General features: G+C 41.1%; 1 protein-coding gene across 2 annotated transcripts in view; it reads left to right on the forward strand.

Annotated features, from left to right (window-relative positions):
* The first annotated feature begins 230 nt into the window (after positions 1–230).
* The window catches only part of GSPT1 (G1 to S phase transition 1), a 32,806-nt gene continuing 10,899 nt past the window's right edge, over positions 231–22,137 (forward strand). The window contains exons 1-9 of one of the 2 annotated variants that reach the window (XM_065891850.1): positions 231–843; positions 14,437–14,481; positions 14,600–14,641; positions 15,620–15,847; positions 17,317–17,350; positions 18,997–19,074; positions 20,166–20,346; positions 21,277–21,431; positions 21,611–21,751. In XM_065891850.1, the coding sequence (XP_065747922.1) occupies positions 489–843; positions 14,437–14,481; positions 14,600–14,641; positions 15,620–15,847; positions 17,317–17,350; positions 18,997–19,074; positions 20,166–20,346; positions 21,277–21,431; positions 21,611–21,751 (1,259 nt within the window). In that variant the 5' untranslated portion in view covers positions 231–488. The remainder of the gene's footprint in view (positions 844–14,436; positions 14,482–14,599; positions 14,642–15,619; positions 15,848–17,316; positions 17,351–18,996; positions 19,075–20,165; positions 20,347–21,276; positions 21,432–21,610; positions 21,752–22,137) is intronic. The other variant, XM_065891851.1, reaches the window with a different exon arrangement.

Consider the following 22,137-nt stretch of genomic DNA (forward strand, 5'->3'; position numbering starts at 1 on the left):
GCCGGGAGCCGGCGCCGCTTCCGGTTGCTCCCGGCCCCGAACTCCGACTCCCGTCGGCCCCCGGGAAAACCGCAGAGGCGTCGCGCGGGTCCTGTCGGAACTCGTAGTTCCGCCTTCTGCCGCGCTTCATAGGTGGAAACGGGGTTGACCGGGGCCGAGAACTACCGAGGCGAAGGTACGGGTAGCGGCGAGGGGTCAATCTGCTCCGGGCGTGGGGTTGGCGCTGAGACGGTCGGAGGTGGTTGGGGTTGGGTGGGAGGAGATCCGCTCGCACACACGAGGAGGGTTGAGCCGCTGCTGCCGTTGTCGTCGCGAGTGCGGAGTCGGGACTGGAGCTGCTGCCGCGACGACGCCGGGAATTGTGCCGCTAGCCCCCGGGCTTTCTGCCTCGCCGCTTCCCTGGGTCAGCGCTGCCTGCTCCTCCCCGGCCCATAGCCCCCGCCTCCATTTCCCGCCCTCACTTTACCACACACACGGCCCCCCCGATCATGGATCCTGGCAGTGGTGGCGGCGGTGGTGGCGGTGGCGGCGGCGGCGGTGGGAGCAGCAGCAGCAGCGACTCAGCACCGGACTGCTGGGACCAGGCAGACATGGAAGCCCCCGGGCCAGGCTCGTGCGGCGGCGCCGGCGGTCCCTTGGCGGCGGCGGCCGAGGCCCAGCGTGAGCACCTCAGCGCGGCCTTCAGCCGGCAACTCAACGTCAACGCCAAGCCCTTCGTGCCCAACGTCCACGCCGCCGAGTTCGTGCCGTCCTTCCTGCGGGGCCCGGCCCAGTCGCCGGCACCCTCACCTGGCGTCGCCGCCAACAACCACGGAGCCGGCAGCGGCGCGGGAGGCCCTTCGGGTAAGGGGCCGGGACGCGCGGCAGCCCCGGGACGCGGGAGGTAGCCGGGCTGCGAGGGCGGGAGCAGCCGGGCTGCGAGGGCGGGAGCAGCCGGCCTGGGGGCCGGAGCTCACCTGGGATGGGGCCCGGGATGGGGTCGAGGGCGCGCCTAGCCGGGCCGGGGACGCGTGGCCGTGGGGCCGGGCGGCACGTGGGGCGCTGACAGCGGCGCCCGCTGTACTGGGTGGGGCGGCCCCGGTCCGGGGAGGCGGACTGCGTAGGCTGACCGCGGCGGAGGGCCGGTCGGGGCGGGAGCAGGGTGCCGGGCACACCGGAGGGGCCTGGTGTCCGCTCCTCCCCCCCGGGGCCGCAGTTCCCCGCTGGAAGTGGGAACAGTATGGGACGGAGACGGGGACGGCCGTGGGTCAGTGCCACGAGGCCTAGAAGCGACGACAGATGGAGCCAGGAGGAGTCGGCCGGATGGGCGTTGAGAGAGATGAGGAGTTGGGGAGGACGACTGGTCGAGTTTTCCCCTTCACTTTGGGCCTAGGCGAGAGAGCGTCTCTCGCTGCAATTTCTATTACTGAAACTGTAATTACATTTAACAGATCTACGGCACCGAACCGTCCTGAAGGAATCCCAGGATGCATTGCAGTCTTGCGATGGGGCAGAAACTGTTGGCTATCTATAGATCTTTTTCACCTTTAGCATTTTGTAAGCTTGTGAAGTTCACAGTGTCCCAAAGTTAGAGTTCCTCACTTAACATTAAAGTGTGTAGGAGACTACGCTGGTTTGTGTGCCCTTTTTATAAGTGGGATTTGGACTCTTTTCCTTAGTTGGTGACACGTTTAGAATTTTTATTGCGTTAAAATCGTTTGCCTTATTAAGGTTGCTTGGTGTAACTCTCTCTCTGTGCTCCTGTGTCAGGAATTAGTCTGTTCAAACTTATTAGGTGTCACGCGTCATTTTGACCATAGCGAGTAGACAGGCTTTCTGTGGTTTCGAGTTAAGTTGTCTTCAAAACTCTTTGAGTATTTAGGGGCTGCTTAAGTGATGGCATGCTTTCAGGTACTGATTTTGTAGGAATGTCAAATGAGTGAACTTGATTTCTCTTTGAAGTTCTATATTGTAGCATTTCTTGGATAAGTAGACATTGTAAAAGTGCTCTAGGAGTTTAGTTTCTTCAGAGACTTTGGCTACAGTTTTCTCTCTAGAGGCAAAAAGCGTGTTTGGGGAAATGTTTTTGGGAAGTATGTCTGTGAGCACACAGTTCGGATTTGCTTGTTTTATTGACTGGTATTTCTTTTACTGTGTGAAGCCGTTGAAGTTTGCCCTTTGAATAAGGAAGCTTAGCTTTGCTTAGACCAAGTCCTTTGGGCCACATAAACTAGTTCGCTTACTAACTCCTAAAAGTGCCTCTTTCCCCAAACCTTATCATGAAGTTTGCTTTTATCCAGCCATTTTAGTTTTTGGCCCTCCCTCCTAACTCTGGAGTTGCCAGTCATCAAGGGACCATCGTCCTTAGAGCAGTGGTCTGGAATGGTGGTCATTCTTGAGTAAGTAGGCATTACCTCTTATGTAGAAGGACTGTCTTTTCTTTTCCCGGTATTTGCCAATTTGCAGTTTTAATCCTTTGCTCTGTGACACTGCTAGAAATTGGAGATGTAAGAATGTATAGGAAAGTGGTTGTCCCTACCTTATGGTCCCTACATTGTGGTCGGTTTTTTCTTTTTTTAATCAGAAACTTATCTTGGTGTTACTGACTCTATCAGCTGCTTCTGCAAAATGCCAGTTAATGTTAAAACAACAGCAACAACAACAACCCATCCTCTGTAGGATGTCTGTTTGGAAAAGAATGGATTTTCTAAATTGAGGTCCAGAGTTAATGTGGCACCGTTGGATTGCATGTTCCAGCTCATTCAGGTCCATAAATTACCAGCATCAGAGCAGAGAACTATGGAAGAAGCAGGGAAAAAATTGGAAATAGCACTTAGGTTGAAATTTACAAAGGGGAAACCATAAAGTTTGCAGGTTTTTTATACTGAGGAAAGGACTGTAGGGCTAGCATGTTTTCTTCTGTTGTTAACCCATAGCTGAAATTGGTGGTGGGTGTGTTTTTAAACTAGATACCAGGGGAGCTCTTGAAGAAGTCTAGAGGTAGAGCACTAGAATGAATGACTTTTAAAATGAATGAACGACTTTTAAAATGTATGTGTCTAGTATGAATATCTGTCATTCTCTGGAAAGAGGGCTAGTTTTCTCTTTTTCTCTTCTTTTCTTTTTTCTTCTTTCTTTCTTTTTTTTTTTTGAAATAATTTCAGTGGTGCTTTGAGCAGCAGGTAGAGGAAGATGCTTTGGCACAAAGCGTCATTCACTTTCACTGGCAGGCTGCTGGTTAATGCTTATATCCAGCTATCTTGAGTCAGAACTTGGGATTCAGTGTTGACCTTGGATCCCTTTGAAAATTTTTAATATAGGTTTCCAGATTAATGATTAAGTAGAACTCATGTACGTGTAATTAAGTATAATTCACTTAAGAGCAGTTCTCTACAGATGCAAGTAAAATGGCTAAGTGATGGTCGTTTAGAGTCCCTGAAATGAATGAAAATGTAGACAAGGGTTGTGTGTGCTAGAACAAACATTTTCTGTGATCGAATGTACTTAATTTCAGTTTCAATTTGCACCAAGTTCAGTCTTGCTCTGTCTTTTTTAGTGTGAAATGAGAAACAGGTTCAGCAATGTTAATCAGGGTTACTTGGTGGCTTGGTCTGATTGGGCTGCTATAACAAAATACTGTAGACTTGGTAGCTTGTCAGCAACAGAAATCTATTGCTCACAGTTCTGAAGCCTGGAAGTCTGAGATCAGGGTGCCAGCCTGGATGGGTGAGGGCCCTCTTTCCTCTTCTGGATAACAATGCATACTGACTTCTTTCTGTGTCCTCACAGGGCTGAAGAGGCAAAGGAGCTCTCTGGGGCTTCTTTTAGAAAGGCACTAATCCCATTCATGAGGGCTCTGCCCTCATGACCTAAGGCCTCCCAAAGGCCCCACCTAATACCATCACTTTGGGCATTAGGATTTCAACATACGAATTTTGGGAGGAACGCAAAACATTCAGGCCATAGAATCTGGACTTTTAGACACTGCCAGAGCTTCTAAAGTAATGGTGTAGAGTTCGTAGAGTTGTTTCTGTCATCCCACCCTCAATGCCTCTCAAAACTCTGCGGTTGTCAAATGGGTATAGAATAAAAGTAGCAGTCCCCAGTGAGCCCTTAGAGGGGGCTTATCTCCCAAATGTAACGAATTATATGGAATTTTAAAGAGCAATGTTCTGTTTTGTAGTGTTTGGTTTGGCTGAATGCCTTGTGGAGAAGGGACTTTTTTTTGATGATTGTTATGATTCACATACCATAAAATTCACCTTTTAAAAGTTCAGTGGTTTTTTAGTATATTCACAAAGTTGTGCTACCGTCCCCACTTGGTGGATGCTTGTTAATCACTGGATTTTCCCAAAGGTGACTTCCTCAGGGCCACTGAGTAGAGAAGATCCAGAGTCAAAGTAATGGTTGTTTTGTCCTGAAGGGCTCTTACACTTTATGTTAAAGAACACCAGCTGACTGATAGTTAAGTTTACATAGATGATAGATATGGTTCTCCACTTGACACTTGTTTTTCTTTCCCTATGTGACCGAAATGCCTGCAATAACAATTCTAATAGAAAGGACTTTTCAGATGGGACAGTGAATGGGATAAGTGGGTTGAGGAGATTAGAGAAAGTATTGTTCCTGGAGTATTATTTCTTTTCCTACCTTGACTTACTGATTATTAGAGATCATTCGGTTTTGGCTTGTTTCATGATTTTACATGTTGGAACGGCTCAGGTGTGAGGATATAGGGAACAAGTGAGGGCATCCGCTAGTGCTATGCCATGTTGAGCAGCTGTTTAAACTGTTAGAAATTTTGATTGGGAATAAACCTTCTTTATTTTTTATTTATTTATTTTTTTGGCCATGTCACTGCATGTGGGATCTTAGTTCCCTGACCAGGGATGGAACCCGTGCCCCCTGCAGTGGAAGAGCAGAGTCATAACCACTGGACCGCCAGGGAAATCCCATGTGAATAAACCTTCTTTAGAGCAGGTTTTATTCAGTGCTTTTTGCTTCTGTGTGTGTGTGTGTGTCCTTTGTTTATTTTTCACCTTTTCTGGAATTGTACTGCATGAAAAGATAACAATTAAAACATATCACAGCGAGTTAGGGAAATATTGTAGAGAACAGATTTTAGCCTTGGTTTTTTTGCTGGGGAGGAAAGTTAAAATAGCGTTGTCTTTCTGATTGGAGAGAAAGGAAGGAAGAAGAGACTTGATAAACTTTTGGGGTGAGTTAGCAGTATTAGAATGAAATTTTTTTTTTTTTTTTTTTAATATTTTTGCTGATTTTTTTGTTTTTAATCTTTATTTATTTATTTTTGGGTGTGTTGGGTCTTCGTTTCTGTGCGAGGGCTTTCTCTAGCTGTGGCGAGCAGGGGCCACTCTTCATCGCGGTGCGCGGGCCTCTCACTATCGCAGCCTCTCTTGTTGCGGAGCACAGGCTCCAGACGCACAGGCTCAGTAGTTGTGGCTCATGGGCCTAGTTGCTCCGCGGCATGTGGGATCTTCCCAGACCAGGGCTCGAACCCGTGTCTCCTGCATTGGCAGGCAGATTCTCAGCCACTGTGCCACCAGGGAAGCCCAGAATGAAATTTTTTGAGATATGAATCTCTGGTTTTGCTCAGATATATGTATAGCAATTAGTGAACAGACATTTGCCTGCCTACAGAAGGCAGGATGCTGTGCTAGGCGCTTGAAATGGTACCACCAAAATGGAGAACTGTTTCTCAAGGAGTCTAAAAAGGGATCAGATACCCAGTTTACTCTAATGGAAGACACTTCTTGGTAAGAGGGCCAGGTACAGGGTGTAGAGGGCTTTCAAAGCTGAGAAGAATTGTTCACAGGTACCCTTGTATAAATTCAGTCGTGAAATCTTAAAACCAAAGATCTGTTTTCTACTAAGTGTTCTTTGTGAATACCATAAGATTGGGGGTGGGTTTTTTGAGCTATAATTAACATATAAAATTCATCCTTTAAGTTTGTTAGAAATTTGCTAAAGTAGAGCATCAGTCATCTTTACACTACTTGTAAGTAGAGGCTTGTTTATTTCATATCAAACAGCAGTGAGTTACTGTGATTCTGGCTGTCTATTGGGCATGTTAATTTAGAATTTCATCACTCTATTCACAGTTCTTAGAAATGTTGGGGAAGCAAGAATTTGGCTACTAGTTGAAGGTCCTTGATCTTTCTGCCGTCCTCAGACTCCTTTTTTAGCTGTCAGTTGCTGATTCATACCAAAGCTTCTTAAAAGGTGTGTCCTTGTTTTCAGTAGATTTTAACAAAGCGTGGCTGGACTACAGATGTGTAGTTGGTTTTTTCCATAAATGACTTTGTTCTAAGGAAACCTAGTCGTTACAGTACTCTAAGTTAAACCAGTGCCCATTATACTCTACTTCCTAGGTGAGAGAAACACTTAGCAAGGATTTTTTGAGCATCTTTCACTAGCCTAGCTTGAGAGTGGTCACACCAAATTCCAGACCACATTCTGAAAAAGTAATTGTATGTCACTTCACTTGAAACAAAAAAAGCATACCTTAGCAAACTACTATGTATAAAATAAATAAACTACAAGGATATATTGTACAGCACAAGGGAATATAGCCAGTATTTTATAACAACTATAAATGGAGTATAACCTTTAAAAATTGTGAATCACTGTGTTGTACACCTGAAACTTATGTAATATTGTGTATCAACTGTACCTCAATTTAAAAAAAAGTGCGTACCTTAGGATGTCACTGGGGAAATTTCCAGTTGACTAGTTCTATAGAACTCCAGTGGGTTACTGTACTGCTGAGTAGTCTGTGTCCATCTTCTTTGCAGAGTTTGGTTGTACATGGGTGTTTTTCTGTTTTCTTTGTACTTTTTTGTGGTATCTGAAATTAAATATCTCATTGTTTTTGCAGTAGATAGGATATAAATCATAAATAAGACTATCTTTTAGGTTTGTTTTAAAAGAGGGGAATTTTAGTTACTCTACAGAAAAGCCTAATCAGGTTGATATGTGGCATTGCCTTAGTGACTGAGTAAATAGGTTCTTAGAAAATAGGTTCTTAGAATGTTAGGGCTAGAAATGACCTGGCAGTAATACAGCCTCATTTTCAGATGAAGAAACTGAACCCTACAGAAGCTGAGTGAATGCCTAAGGTCACTCACAGATTTAAGGACACAGTTGAGTCTAGAATCCAAATTTGCCAGCGCTAATTTAGTGCTCTCACTGCCACACCATGCTGTTTAATAATGGGGAAAAAGGGCATGCCTAGAGCTAATTACTACAGCCTGCATGGATATTCTGAGAGAGTGGCCCTGGAATTTGCTTTTCTTTATTTCATTCTTAAAAGTTTTTGTAATTATTATGGGGCTTTGAAATGCTTGTAATAATATTTTATTTATTTTTTTTTTGCGGTACGCCGGCCTCTCACTGTTGTGGCCTCTCCCCTTGTGGAGCACAGGCTCCGGACGCGCAGGCTCAGCGGCCATGGTTCACGGGCCCAGCCGCTCTGCGGCATGTGGGATCTTCCTGGACCGGGGCACGAACCCGTGTCCTCTGCATCGGCAGGCGGACTCTCAACCACTGCGCCACCAGGGAAGCCCTCGTAATAATAAACTTATTGAGCAGTTACCATGTGGTTAATATGCCCTTATCTTCACAACAACCTCTTGAGGTATAGGTACTGTTGACCCATGTTTACAGATTAGAAAATTAAGGTTCAGAGAAGCTAAATAAACAGGTGAGGTGACATCCATGAATAAATGGAGGAGTTAGGATTAGAATCTAGGTCTGATTTCAAAGCTTATTCCTAGTAATAGTAACTCCACTAGTTTCCTTGTGATTGGATATTAAAAGACCTTTTTGGCTGAGACACTTTTTCAGAAACTGGGCCTATGAGTTTGTGCACTATGGCACCGTCTCTATGTTCTTTCTCAGTAGTAGCTGGGTGACATTGTCATAAGTAGGCAATGCTCTAATTTAAAGTAATAGTTTGAAATTACTTCTTCATACATTTTAGGAAATCATGTAGAATACTTTAAACAGCTCTGTTCACCACTGTCTGTAACATTGTGTGTTTTTATTTTTAGAGTGTTAGGTAGTTAAGGCAAAACCAGGGACACTTGTATGTGTTCTGTGGGCTTTTCTTTCTGATGTCTGCCTTTACTATTTAACAGTGTTGTCTGTGGGAGAAAAATGCCTCAACGTGCAGTTTTGGTAAGACTATATGGTCACCTGTGTGCTAGAGAATTTTAGTTTTTTATTCAAGCTGTACTTTAACATCTCTTGGATATTGTTTCTCTAGCTCCTTTCTTAGAAAATTGGCACATATAAAATTGTTTTTACTCTACTGAACCCTAACGGAAACTGCTTGAATTAATTCAGTAAAAATTAACTGTATATTTATTCTATACAGTACACTGTGCCAACCTGTGGAGATTACAAGAGTAGAGACAAAAAAGCCTCCATATTCCAGAAAACCAGTCATTCTGGCAGTCCATAATCTCCTAGGGAACAAGAACTAAGCTATGTGTGTAGGTGGATCTATAATTGAAAGAAGGGTCATATCCTAGAGGAGTTCAGAAGAGAGCTCATTAGCCCTTCGGGGTGGTGGGGTGGACCGGGAATGGGATAGAAGTGGAAAACCAGATAAGGCAAGTTCCTACCGCAATTGAGGAGACTACTCCTTCAGAGGAACTAGAACTGTATACATGTGGCTATTTAATTTTAAAATTAAATAAAATCTAAAATTCAGTTTCTCGGTCACAGTAGCTACCTTGCAAGTGCTTTAATAGCCACATGTGGCTAGTGACTATCATCACAGCACAGATATAGCACATTTCCACCATTGTAGAAACTCGGACAGAATTGTCACACTGTTTCTCACTTCCATGCAGTGTAGGACACTTGTGACTTCTGTGACAACGCTGAAGTTTTTATTTTTTTTCTTTAATGAACACACCATTTAGCTAACAGGCATAAGATATTTTAGTTAGAATGGCTATTTTAAATATCTGTATTCAGTGTGTAAAGAGGATTAGAGATTGGTTTTATATCTAAAGCAGTGCAGATTTAAATTGCTTATTTATGAAATATATGGATTAAGCACTTTTCAAGAATTGGCCATACGTTTGGGGCTTCCCTGGTGGCGCAGTGGTTGAGAGTCTGCCTGCCGATGCAGGGGACACAGGTTCGTGCCCCGGTCCGGGAAGATCCCACATGCTGCTGAGCGGCTGGGCCCGTGAGCCATGGCCGCTGAGCCTGCGCGTCCGGAGCCTGATCTCCGCAATGGGAGAGGCCACAACAGTGAGAGGCCCACGTACTGCAAAAAAAAAAAAAAGAGAGAATTGGCCATACGTTTGTGGTTTGTGTTTAAAACATGTAGCCGGAATTAAAACATGGTTTTCATTACCTGACACGTGTATGTTCTTGACTAACCTGTGCTGTACTGTGAACTGGCAAAATAGGAGTCTCCATGTTGAAGTCCTTTGATCCATGATCAAATCTTTAAAAACTTTTTTATATTCTTTAAAAAAAATCAAGCTGAAATCCGTATAACATAAAATTAACCATTTTAAAGTGAACAATTCAGTACATTCAGTGTTGTAAAAACCATCACCTCTGTCTAGTTTTTTCTCTAATATATATATTTATTTTATTTATTTTTGGCTGCGTTGGGTCTTTGTTGCTTCGCGCAGGCTTTCTCTAGTTGCGGCGAGCGGGGGCTACTCTTTGTTGCAGTGTGTGGGCTTCTCATTGCGGTGGCTTCTCTTGCTGTGGAGCATGGGCTCTAGGCCCATGGGCTTCAGTAGTTGTGGCACATGGGCTCAGTAGTTGTGGCTCACGGGCTCTAGAGCGCAGGCTCCATAATTTTGGCGCACGGGCTTAGTTGCTCCGCGGCATGTGGGATCTTCCTGGACCAGGGCTCGAACCTGTGTCCCCTGCGTTGGCAGGCGGATTCTTAACCACTGCGCCACCACGGAAGTCCCCACCTCTGTCTAGTTTAAAAATATTTTCATCACCCCAAAAGGAAACCTGTACCCATTAAGAAGTTACTTCCCATTCCCCTTTCCTTCCAGCTTCTGGCAACCACCAATCTGCTTTCTGCCTCTCTGGATTTACCTATTCTGAATATTTCTTGTAAGTGGAATGGTATAACATGTGACCTTTTGTGACTGGCTTATTTCACCATGATCAAATTTAACTAGCAATTTTAAGACCCAGATTATCATCTGTGTTAAACCACAGTCAGTACTGTTGCCCGACTGTTTTTTGGTAAAATCTTTTCTTGTTTTAAAAACTGGTAATAATTTTACCACAGTTACTTCTCTTTTTTTTTTTTTTTTTTTTTTTGCGGTATGCGGGCCTCTCCCTGTTGTGGCCTCTCCCATTGCGGAGCACAGGCTCCGGACGCGCAGGGTCAGCGGCCGTGGCTCACGGGCCTAGTTGCTCCGCGGCATGTGGGATCTTCCCGAACCGGGGCACGAACCCGTGTCCCCTGCATCGGCAGGCAGACTCTCAACCACTGCGCCTCCAGGGAAGCCCAGTTACTTCTCTTTTTAACTTAGGGTGTGGCAGTTTTATTCACTCATACACTCTGATAACTTTCCTACTTAATTAGAATTATTCCTTTGAACACTTGATAAGGTTATGTTTCTGAACATGGAGATACCATTGGAAAATATGAAACCATAATTTCATTCCTTGGGAGGTTTACTTCTCTTTCACTAACAGATATGAACCATGCAGGACTTGAGAAATCAAGCACTAATAGTCACCTGTTTGCTAACCATAAACAAATGACTTTGGGCCTAGTAGAATTCTAAGTCCAGGATCAATAGTAGCCAGTAAATCTGGATGTGATATGCATTTTGAGTAAGACCAGAGTAGAATGAACAAGAAGGGGTTGTGTGTGTGTGTGTGTGTGTGTGTGTGTGTGTGTGTGTGTAGACTGGGTACAACTATACTGAGAAGCTTAAGTTTAGGGAACATCTTATTATTATATCTGTGATTTTTCTGGTTCATTATTCCAAAAACATCCATCACTTGGCAGATGTCTCTAGCATTGCCATTAAGTTTATAATGTTATCCGTGGTCTGAATGCATGGAAAGCTTTTTTCCACTATGGGAAAACTATGGTCAACTTCTTATTTGGGGCCCCTTTAATAATATCATGAGGTGTATATTAAGCATTTAATTGCTTTTGGTACTTGACTCTGTAAGCTTTATAAACTTAAACATACTATAAAAGTTAAGATATTTTGAAAAACCATGAACAGATTTTGCATTATGCATCCATGGGGGTGATTTCATGACTGATGTCACTGTCATGAGAAGTTCCTTACAGCCTAATGCACGTATTGTATACCTGTAAATTTAAGAGTTGGTTCTAGAACTAGGTGATCAGGTGTATGTACTACTTCATTGCTCACTTGCAGTTTGGGTCATCTTAATAAGCGACAGGAGAGTCCACCATACCAATTATCTCAATCTTTTCCTGCCTTAAAATATTTGTACATCATCACTTACTCTGTTTACTTTTTCTTTTTTTTTTTTTTTTGCGGTACGCGGGCCTCTCACTGTTGTGGCCTCTCCTGTTGCGGAGCACAGGCTCCGGACGCGCTGGCTCAGGGGCCGTGGCTCACGGGCCCAGCCGCTCTGTGGCATGTGGGATCTTCCCGGACCGGGGCACGAACCCATGTCCCGAACCCGTGTCCCCTGCGTCAGCAGGCGGACTCTCAACCACTGCACCACCAGGGAAGCCCTCGGTTTACTTTTTCTGAGTGATTTTCAACAGGGGCTGTCTGAGGAAGGGCAAGATGGCACTTACATAACTTGGAAAAGCCCAGTTGAGTCTGATACGTTAGATAGTAGTTATCTATTTCATAGGGTCTTCAGGGGAATTAAATGAGATAGCAGTTAGCACATAAGGGCTCAATAAAAATTAACTGGAGTTAGGGTAATTTGCCACCAACTTCACCCCCATCTCCAGCACTGTATGGATTGGTGAGTGCTTCTTATCCTTGTCTAGCCCATAATAGACACTCAGTACATGTTAGCTGATAGAATTGAATTGATAGTCATGTTTGGAGGTGGAGACTCATATTTGTTGAATATCTACTAGGTGCCACAAGTTATTTAATTGATACTGTACAAATGTATTCTCTCATTTAATCTTGTCTGGCAGATGGCATGCCATTTCCATGATTCCAGTGAAATAATTGTATCTCATAATTTATAAATGACAAGCCAGGATTTAAAGCCAGGAGTCAGCTCAGTTCTGCCCTCTTGCTACTACCCTGTGCCACCTCCTCCATCCCTAGGGTGGTATGTGAACTTGATTCATTTATAGCACTGCCTGGCTTTCTCTGAAAATTGAGTAGTTTTTCCTTATCTTACCTATAAACTTTTTAAATAGGAAAACAAAATAAGTATATTACATCTGAAGTACAATTCCTGTTACCTTCCAAACTGAGTTCAAAGGATTTTTCCCCCCAGTTTCTGTTAAAATACCCTGCTTAACCACATAAGTTGGGGTCATCTTAGACTTTTCATACTTCCTTTCTTCCTACTCCTGTCAGGCATTGCTCCCATTATCTTTGCACTTAATACCTTCTCTAATTGTACTGCTTATTTGTCCTGATGGCATACTTTTTATAAGTAGTGTTTTTGGTCTTTCTGCCTTGTAGTCTTTACCTCTCTGGTTCATCTATGCACTACCATAGAATGATCCTCCTAAGTAACACTTGGCTGGTATGTCACTTCTTTCCTCAAAAAATTGGTTGCCCTTTACCTTTCAGGGATAGGAATTACATTTTTTTTTTTTTCTTCTTTTTTGGCCATGCCGTGCTGGCTTGCAAAATCCCAGTTCCCTGACCAGGGATTGAACCCAGGGCCATGGCAGTGAAAACCTGGAATCCTAACTACTAGACCACCAGGGAACTCCCAGGAGTTACTTTCTTCAGCACTTCATGTTATTGAAGATTGGGCCCAAAATTTTGTTGATTTATGGGTGTTAATACTTTCTGGGCAATGATTTTATTTTTTTCACACAAATCAACAATGTATTTCAGTTATTTTAGATCTAATAAAATTGCAGCTGTAGAATTCCAGATTCTATTCCATAATACAATAATATTAGTGTTGATTTTATTTTTAAGAATTTTTAATTTTTTTTGTTAGTTTCTGCTTTATAACAAAGTGAATCAGCTGTACATATACATATATCCCCATATCTCCTCCCTCTTGCATCTCCCTCCCACCCTCCCTATCCCACCCCTCTAGGTGGTCACAAAGCACCGAGCTGATCTCCCTGTGCTATGCGGCTGCTTCCCACTAGCTATCAGTTTTACATTTGGTAGAGTATATATGTCCATGCCACTCTCTCACTTCGTCCCAGGTTACCCTTCCCCCTCCCTGTGTCCTCTGAGCAATGATTTTAAATGTGAGTTTTGCAGGTTATTCTTTATTGGTGTGCAGGATTCATGTGACTTCAAATTCTTTGATGTCTTTGTGCATCTTGTGTATTTTTTTTTTTTGCGGTACGCAGGCCTCTCACTGTTGTGGCCTCTCCCTTTGCGGAGCACAGGCTCCGGACGCGCAGGCTCAGCGGCCATGGTTCACGGGCCCAGCCGCTCCGCGGCATGTGGGATCTTCCCGGACCGGGGCATGAACCCGCGTCCCCCGCATCGGCAGGTGGACTCTCAACCACTGCGCCACCAGAGAAGCCCTTGTGTATTCTTTAAAGCAAGAGTACTTAGATATTGGAGTATCATTTAGGTTTATCAGATATAAAAAATAAACTTATGTATTGGGGTATTAGAGTATATTTCACATACATCTCTTCCAGTGATGTCATAAGATTTGCAGTATGACACTTGTGGAAACTGGATTGTTGCTTGACCTTAGAATTCTAATATATGACAAAACTGGCATAATTGTAGTCACTTTTTATGAGATGATGTAAGGGCCTATATGCATTTCAGAGACTATATGAATGTCCTTTTAATTTTATTGGTATTGAATAGAATTTATTCAAGGATCTTGATAATACATATGATTATAGAATCTTAAAAAGGACTGATCATTGCCTTCTTGGGCTAGAGCTACCAAGGGAGAATCTAGAGAAGTAATGTGTATTTGTTGAGCAGAATCTTACTTATTTGATCTGTGCTGGGCTGCAGATTACTTTTATAATATCTGTAAAGGAAAAGTTTATGAAGCAAATTCAGAGAATAAACATGGTTTTGTGAATACATTTTAGTTACTGAAAATGTTTTAAAATTGGCTGTGATGGGTAGATTTTTTAGTAAGTTAAACAGAGGCTTCTAATTTGAAAGCCTAAATTAGTTGCCATTGTTCTGAATTATTGAGGGTTTTGTTTTGTTATTGAACTTCTATTTTTCCTGTATTTTAAAAGGTTAAGTAAAATGGATGTATAGGTCTCAATTTTTAATAGAAGTTATTTCTATTAAACAGCACCTGTGGAACCTTCTCAAGAGGAACAGTCATTGTTGTGTGAAGGTAATTTTCTATGATGTGACTCTTTGAACATCTAACTCAGAAAACGTTAAGTTGTCTGTGGTGTGTAAAGCTAGATACTATTTTGTAAATATATATTATATCTCAATTTCTTGTCTAGGTTCAAATTCAGCTGTTAGCATGGAACTTTCAGAAGCTGTTGGTAAGAAAATTTCTGACCATATTAATACAGTAATATGAAACTCTTTCACTCTTAAGATTTAAGGTACAAATGTAAGTGTTATGCTTATTATAATGCCTACATTTAAAACTGAATCTTTGCTGTTAGGATTTAGAAAACAGAACTAATTGGGCATTAATACTGCCATGATAAATTAATTAATTAATTAATTTATTTATTTATTTTTTGCGGTACGCGGGCCTGTCACTGTTGCGGCCTCTCCCATTGCGGAGCACAGGCTCCGGATGCGCAGGCTCAGCGGCCATGGCTCATGGGCCCAGCCGCTACTGGGGCATATGGGATCTTCCCGGACCGGGACACGAACCCGTGTCCCCTGCATTGGCAGGCGGACTCTCAACCACTGCGCCACCAGGGAAGCCCCATGATAAATTTATTGATGGCAAATATAAAAGAATCGAATGGAGGAAATGCAGAAGTCAGTTTGAATAGTTGTACTTGATCCATTTACTTTGTGAAAATTTTCTTCTTTTTTGTAATGTTCTTACCCTTAAGGGTTTCATATTCCCAAGGTGATTAATAACGTCGATATCAAAGTTCTGTTACTTGAAGAGGAAAAAGAAAAGATCTAAATCTTTTCACACTTTTTTGTATTCTGATTTGGAACTTCCCCTTTCTTCTACTGTCAGGACATCTTGACGATGGAAAAACCGGGCTGTTAGGAATGTTGGATCTGCTGTTCATGTCTTGTTTGTCCTTATGAAGATGAAGCTACGTTAAAATAGTCTCTTCTAGTCTCTGAGTCAGAGCTCTGATGTCAGCAGTGAGGAGGCTAGCTTGTCCGTTTCTGTTGTGAAAGAGATTTTCTTGCTTGTGTGTCACTAGAGGTTAGGAAATGGAACTGAATATGTTAAGTTCTATTTGTTATTTGAAAGCATCTGTGTTTTAAAGTACAGATGATAAACGTTTTTTGGAATACTAAGCTAAAATGTCTTATTTCAGTAGAAAACGGGGAGACAGAAATGTCCCCAGAAGAATCATGGGAGCACAAAGAAGAAATAAGTGAAGCAGAGCCAGGGGGTGGTTCTTTGGGAGATGGAAGGCCCACAGAGGAAAGTGCCCAGGAAATGATGGAGGAGGAAGAGGAAATACCAAAACCTAAATCTGTGGTTGCACCACCAGGTGCTCCTAAGAAAGAACACGTAAATGTAGTATTCATTGGGCATGTAGGTAAGTTGTACTCATAGCAGTGATAAGAAATGACCAAAGTTATTGGGTACATCAAACATAGAACATCTTATTTAGCTACTTGGAAGTGTTTCGTGAAACTGAACTAAATTAATCTAAAATGTCCTGATTTTTTTTTTTTTTTTTTTTGGTGTTACACGGGCCTCTCACTGTCGCGGCCTCTCCCGTTGTGGAGCACAGGCTCCAGATGCAGAGGCTCAGCGGCCATGGCTCACGGGCCCAGCCGCTTCGCGGCATGTGGGATCTTCCCGGACCGGGGCATGAACCCGAGTCCCCTGCATCGGGAGGTAGACTCTCAACCACTACGCCACCAAGGGAAGCCCTAAAATGTCTTGATTTTTAACTCAATAGATTTTTATTTTATTTTTTTTGCAGTACACGGGCCTCTCGCTGCTGTGGCCTCTCCCGTTACGGAGCACAGGCTCCAGACGCGCAGGCTAAGTGGCCATGGCTCACGGGCCCAGCCGTTCCGCGGCATGTGGGATCCTCCCATACCGGGGCACGAACCTGTGTACCCTGCATCGGCAGGCGGACTCTCAACCACTGCGCCACCAGGGAAGCCCTCAATAGATTTTTTTTTTAGCTGGCAAGACATTGCCAGTGCTTTATTTTTGAAGGTTGTGATGGCATCGAAGCTGGAAGAAAATAAGCTTCAGTATATTTGTATGTAATGAGTAACTGGTCTATAGACCACTGATGATGGCTCAACATATTACGACATCTGTTAATTAATATAGAAAATGTACCTATATTTTTTGTGTAAACTTCAGTTGATTTTGCGGTATTAACTTTACTAGGTAGTTTAATTTTGTATGTGCAAAAAATGAATAATTTGGAGTAACTTCTGGATGTTGTCAGCTTGCTGGTTTAACACACAAAACAAAACCCTATTTCATTTATTCAGATATTCTCTGCCAATCTCACTTGTCAGAGAGAAGTGAGAAGAAAATAAGGGAATTATGTGCCCCTTTTTCTTCCCTTTATCTTATCTCTGCCTTGCCCTGACGATACACCACCGTTCTACTTTTTTTTAGTAGCAAGAACTCCTTTGAAATTTGTAAAGGAACATCTATACTGGCTAAAAGTGAAAAAGCAGACTACCTAAATGTAGTTCATGGGTCTTTGGCTACTTTTGTTCTCCTTCGAGGCTCCTCTTGGGTAATTCATATTCTGTTGCTGCTGCAGAAGGTCAAGGAGCAATCTGTTAAAGTCTTTCTTTCTTTATCAGTAAAGTAGCGCTAAGTCACTGCAGAGCTGCAGGGGGTCTTAGATTCAAAGGGAGAAGGTGACTAACCAGAGCTTATGACCCAAATTCCTATCATCGCAGTTGCTTTTGCAAGCTGTAATTATGATGTTAAACCACTTTAGTTGTACTCCTATATAGTGATGGTGTTTTGTTTTGTTTTTATTACACCTGTGGTTTGCCTATTGTTGATGATGTTACTTTTTAGATGCTGGCAAGTCAACCATTGGAGGACAAATAATGTAAGTATATTTTTTGTTAAATATCTTAAGACTCTCATGGAACATTAAATGTATTTCTAATAGCTGTCTTTTAGATTTGTGTATAAAAATATAGAACCCTAGATTATAAGAAATCTTAGTCTGCTTTAAATATGATTTTCTTGGGAATAATGAATCTGGGGAACTGGTGTTTCCTCATTCATCAACTCCTTGAATATATGTGGATTTAATCAGACAGTCTGGCTAACATGCTGAATAGTTTTTTTTTTATCACACATATAGAAGGTATCTAGGTATGAAAATGCCATGGTTGACTTTTAGTGATGTGTTCTAGAATTGAAAAATAATTAAAATGTCTTTTTAATCTCTCCTAAATTAGACTCATTTCTTTAAACTGTGTCATCAGTGGATCCAGAGGGCATATCTTCATTGTCTTGCCTTGTTAAGTAATCTTAATCAGTAATCTTGCCAATTACTTTTGAAAATTTCCACAACAGACCCTAAAGCAGGCCTTTACACAGGAATCCTTATTACCTAAGGCTCTGTGGAAGGAAGTGACAGGCCCAGTTGATGTTGTGTTTTAGGAGAGTGTATATTTTTTGCTTATGGGCTGGAATTTTCATTGGCATTTCACCCAAGATTCTATACCAAAATGGTTAGAAGTATGCACTGTAGATGACTCTGCAGAGAACAACATATAGAGGCTAAAGCTAAGAACAGGATTTGATTTGGATTGAGTCAAGGGAAGCAGTTAGGTATTACTAAAGAATTATTTAAAAATTTATAATCTCATTTTGACTAATATTTTTAAAATATTAAATATTGAAATGTATTAGTAAGATATAATTGCTTGGACAACAGTTGGAATTATTTTCTTATATACAGTATTTACATTTGCTTTTTTAAACTTTTATTCTGAAATAATTTTAGACTTAACAGAAAGGTTGCAAAAACAGTACAGAGTTGCTATACAACTAATTTTACCATATCAAATAACCATAGTACAATCATCACAACTAGGGAGTTAACACTGGCACAATACTGTTTACTAAACTACAGATCTTACTTGAATTTTACCAGTTTTTCCACCAGTGTCGTTTTTTTCTGTTCTGGAGTTCCACATTGCATTTAATTGTTACGTCTCCTTAATCTCCTCCAACTTGTGACATTTTCTCAGTCTTGTCTTTCATGACCTTCATAATTTGAAGAGTGTTATTTGGTTATTTTATGAGATGTTCCTCAATTTGGGTTTGACTGATGTTAACAATTAGATTGAGGGTATGCATTCTGGATAAGAATGTCACAGAAGGTATGTTGTGCTCTTAACAGAGCATCCTATCAGGGCGCACAAAATAGCAGTATTCAGTATGTTTTATTTATTACTGGTGATAATAGCCATGACTACTTAGTTAAGGTGTTGTCTGCCAGAATTCTCCACTGGAAAGTTATTTTTTTCCCCATTATCTTGGGGGAAGTAATTTGAGACTGTAAATATCTTTTCCACTGAAACGTTAATTCAGCATCTACCCCAGTGGTACTTGTACTTTAAAGTAGCTTTTTGTGGAGTTCAAATTCCCCTCAAAAGAGGTTTAAAGGCTTCCTCACTTCACAACTGAATAATTTGCGAGTAACTAAATGTTGTTTCTCTTTTCTTTCAACATTTTCAGGTATTTGACTGGAATGGTTGACAAGAGGACACTTGAGAAATATGAAAGAGAAGCTAAAGAAAAAAACAGAGAAACTTGGTAAACTTTTATGACACTATAAATTACTTTTAAGGAAACTCTGCCTACTTAATGCTTTTGTAGTCTAAGATGTAAGTTCATGAGGTCTAAAATGGTGTCATAACAAAGGAAAAGTTTCCCTTCCCCTCATACTACCTAGTAGATCAGTTCCTGATGACTTCATAATTTTACCCAGAGAAAATCTGGAAATATCTAAACATCCAGGATAATAATAGGAGGCTTGTGGGATAAATTATAAAATATCTATTTAATTAAGTCATTACCTGGCCACTAAAATTTCATTTATAGAATTTATAGGAACCAGTAATAGAACTGATGTTACAGTGGAATTTGGGGAGAAAGCAGGTAACATAATAGTACTTTAGGGTATGATCATTATGTGAATAATGAAAAAAGAATAGACGGAATTATTGACAGTGGTTGCCTTTGCATGGTGAGAGAAAGGGTCAGCTTTTTTTTCTTCTTTCTAACCTTATTTAAGTTAACGAGCTTTATCTAAATAGGACATTGATGGTCTTTTTTTTTTATCGTATTTCTGTGTTAAGGGAAAAAATCCTAATCAGTATAACACTAAAAAATGGATTACTTACTAGGAAATACAGATGATGTCATCTAAATTAACACCTACTGTTAGAGATGGTTTAAATTTATATAAGTAATTCTTATATAGCAAAGAAATATCAAAATAATTTTTAGCAAGTAACCATTGCTCCCAAATGGTGGATTAGTGGCCTTTACTTTTGAAAGATACCCTTAGACAGCCTTATTTGTATTATACTTTGTGCTAGATGATTTTTAAAATGAAATATAAAGGAACTTATTACTTAACTCATGGTGATATTGGCATTGGTACTAAATAATCTTTCTTTGTTGTCAGCTTGTTCTCATATATAATGTTTGCTTATAGAATATATAATTGACACTGGATATATATATAAAAGCACTGAGTGTTTGAGTCACAAGAATACAAGTTTTAGTCATTTAATTTTTATTTCTACCCAGTCTTCTTCATGATTTAAATGTTGGTAGAAGAATGTTTTTAAAACTTTCATGTACTTACCAGTATTATTCTTATTTTAAAATTATTTCAGGTACTTATCTTGGGCCTTAGACACAAATCAGGAAGAACGAGACAAGGGTAAAACAGTAGAAGTGGGTCGTGCCTATTTTGAAACGGAAAAGAAGCATTTTACAATTCTAGATGCCCCTGGCCACAAGAGTTTTGTCCCAAATATGATTGGTGGTGCTTCTCAAGCAGATTTGGCTGTACTGGTAAGGGAAGACATTTCCAATTCATCTGTGTATTTGTTAACAGCCCAACTTCAGATGTAAACTTTTTTTTTTTTTTGGCTGCGTTGGGCTTTCGTTGCTGCACGCAGGCTTTCTCTAGTTGCGGTGCGTGGGCTTCTCACTGCGGTGGCTTCTCTTGTTGAGGAGCACGGGCTCTAGGTACATGGGCTCAGTAGTTGTGGCTCGCGGGCTCTAGAGAGCAGGCTCAGTAGTTGTGGCACACAGGCTTAGTTGCTCCATGGCATGTGGGATCTTCCCGGACCAGGGCTTGAACCTGTGTCCCCTGCATTGGCAGGCAGATTCTTAACCACTGCGCCACCAGGGAAATCCTAAAATGTAAACATTTGAATTTACCTTCTAAAAGCTAGAATTTAGGTTACAGTGAACTATAATATATACATAGTCACAATTTTCACTTTTGTCTCTCTAATCTGCCCAATAAATCTTCATAATTTGATTTACTCATGAAAATGTTCCAGTTTTTCTCTGCCCTTTATTACCTCTTACTGTGCCAGAAATTAGTGTCCACTGACTGCCAAGCCTAATCCATTTTGTAGTCAATAAATGTACTGTGGGTACAAAAATGAATAAGAAATTATCCGTTTTAAGGTCTTCATTCATTTTGCAATTTTTTTTTTTGGCGGGGGGTGGTCAGTGTACTAGCACTAAATCACATACATAGAATTTTAAAATATAAAGGCATACCAGATTTTGGAAAATTGGGAATCAAGAAACATTTACCAAAATCTTAAAGCATTTAGACATTGTGATGTTCAAAAGTATGTATGTTATAACTAATTTACTTATATTTTCTTGGAAGAAGCTTCTAATAAAACTGAAAGGAAAGATGTTTTATTGCTAGAAGAGTGTACCTGAATGTGTAAGAATAAACTGTTTAATTTCTTGGAATAGGTAATCTCTGCCAGGAAAGGAGAGTTCGAAACTGGATTTGAAAAAGGAGGACAGACGAGAGAACATGCAATGTTGGCAAAGACAGCAGGTGTAAAACACTTAATTGTGCTTATTAATAAGATGGATGATCCAACAGTAAATTGGAGCAATGAGAGGTAAGTTTGGATGTCTTACTGTTTTTTTTTTTTAATAGACATGTTAGTGGAATAAAGGATGGTTTTGTTACTGTATGCTTTTTTTCCCCTGGGGTTTTTCTAAACCTTAATTTGTGTAGTGTTGAAACTAGAGTTCAGTTGCTTTACATTATAATTGAGTTATTTAAAAATATTAATAGATATGAAGAATGTAAAGAGAAACTAGTGCCGTTTTTGAAAAAAGTTGGCTTCAATCCCAAAAAGGACATTCACTTCATGCCCTGCTCAGGACTGACTGGAGCAAATCTTAAAGAGCAATCAGATTTCTGTCCTTGGTACATGTAAGTAACCTTTTTAAAAGTTTGTGTCTTAGTAAGTAATTTAAGAAAATATTGACTGTAACCTTGGCATTAAAAATACCATGACCTTTGTCTTTTAATTGGGTTGTCTTTTTGTTATTGAGTTGTTAAGGGTACTTTACTCACCTGATACAAGTCCCTTATCAGATACGCGATTTACAAGTATTTTCTCCCATTCTGTGGGCTGTCTTTTTACTTTCTTGATGGTGTCCTTTGAAGCTCAAAAGGTTTTAATTTTGATGAAGTCTAGTTTATTTTTTTTCTTAATTGTGCTTTTGGTGTCATGCCTAGGGAAGTGTTGCCTAATCCGGTCATAAAGAGTTAGCCCTAGCCCTGTTATTTTCATTTAAGCCTATTGAAGCTCTTAG

This window comes from Phocoena phocoena, chromosome 15 (genome assembly GCF_963924675.1).
Source record: "Phocoena phocoena chromosome 15, mPhoPho1.1, whole genome shotgun sequence".
NCBI classification, from domain to species: domain Eukaryota; kingdom Metazoa; phylum Chordata; class Mammalia; order Artiodactyla; family Phocoenidae; genus Phocoena; species Phocoena phocoena.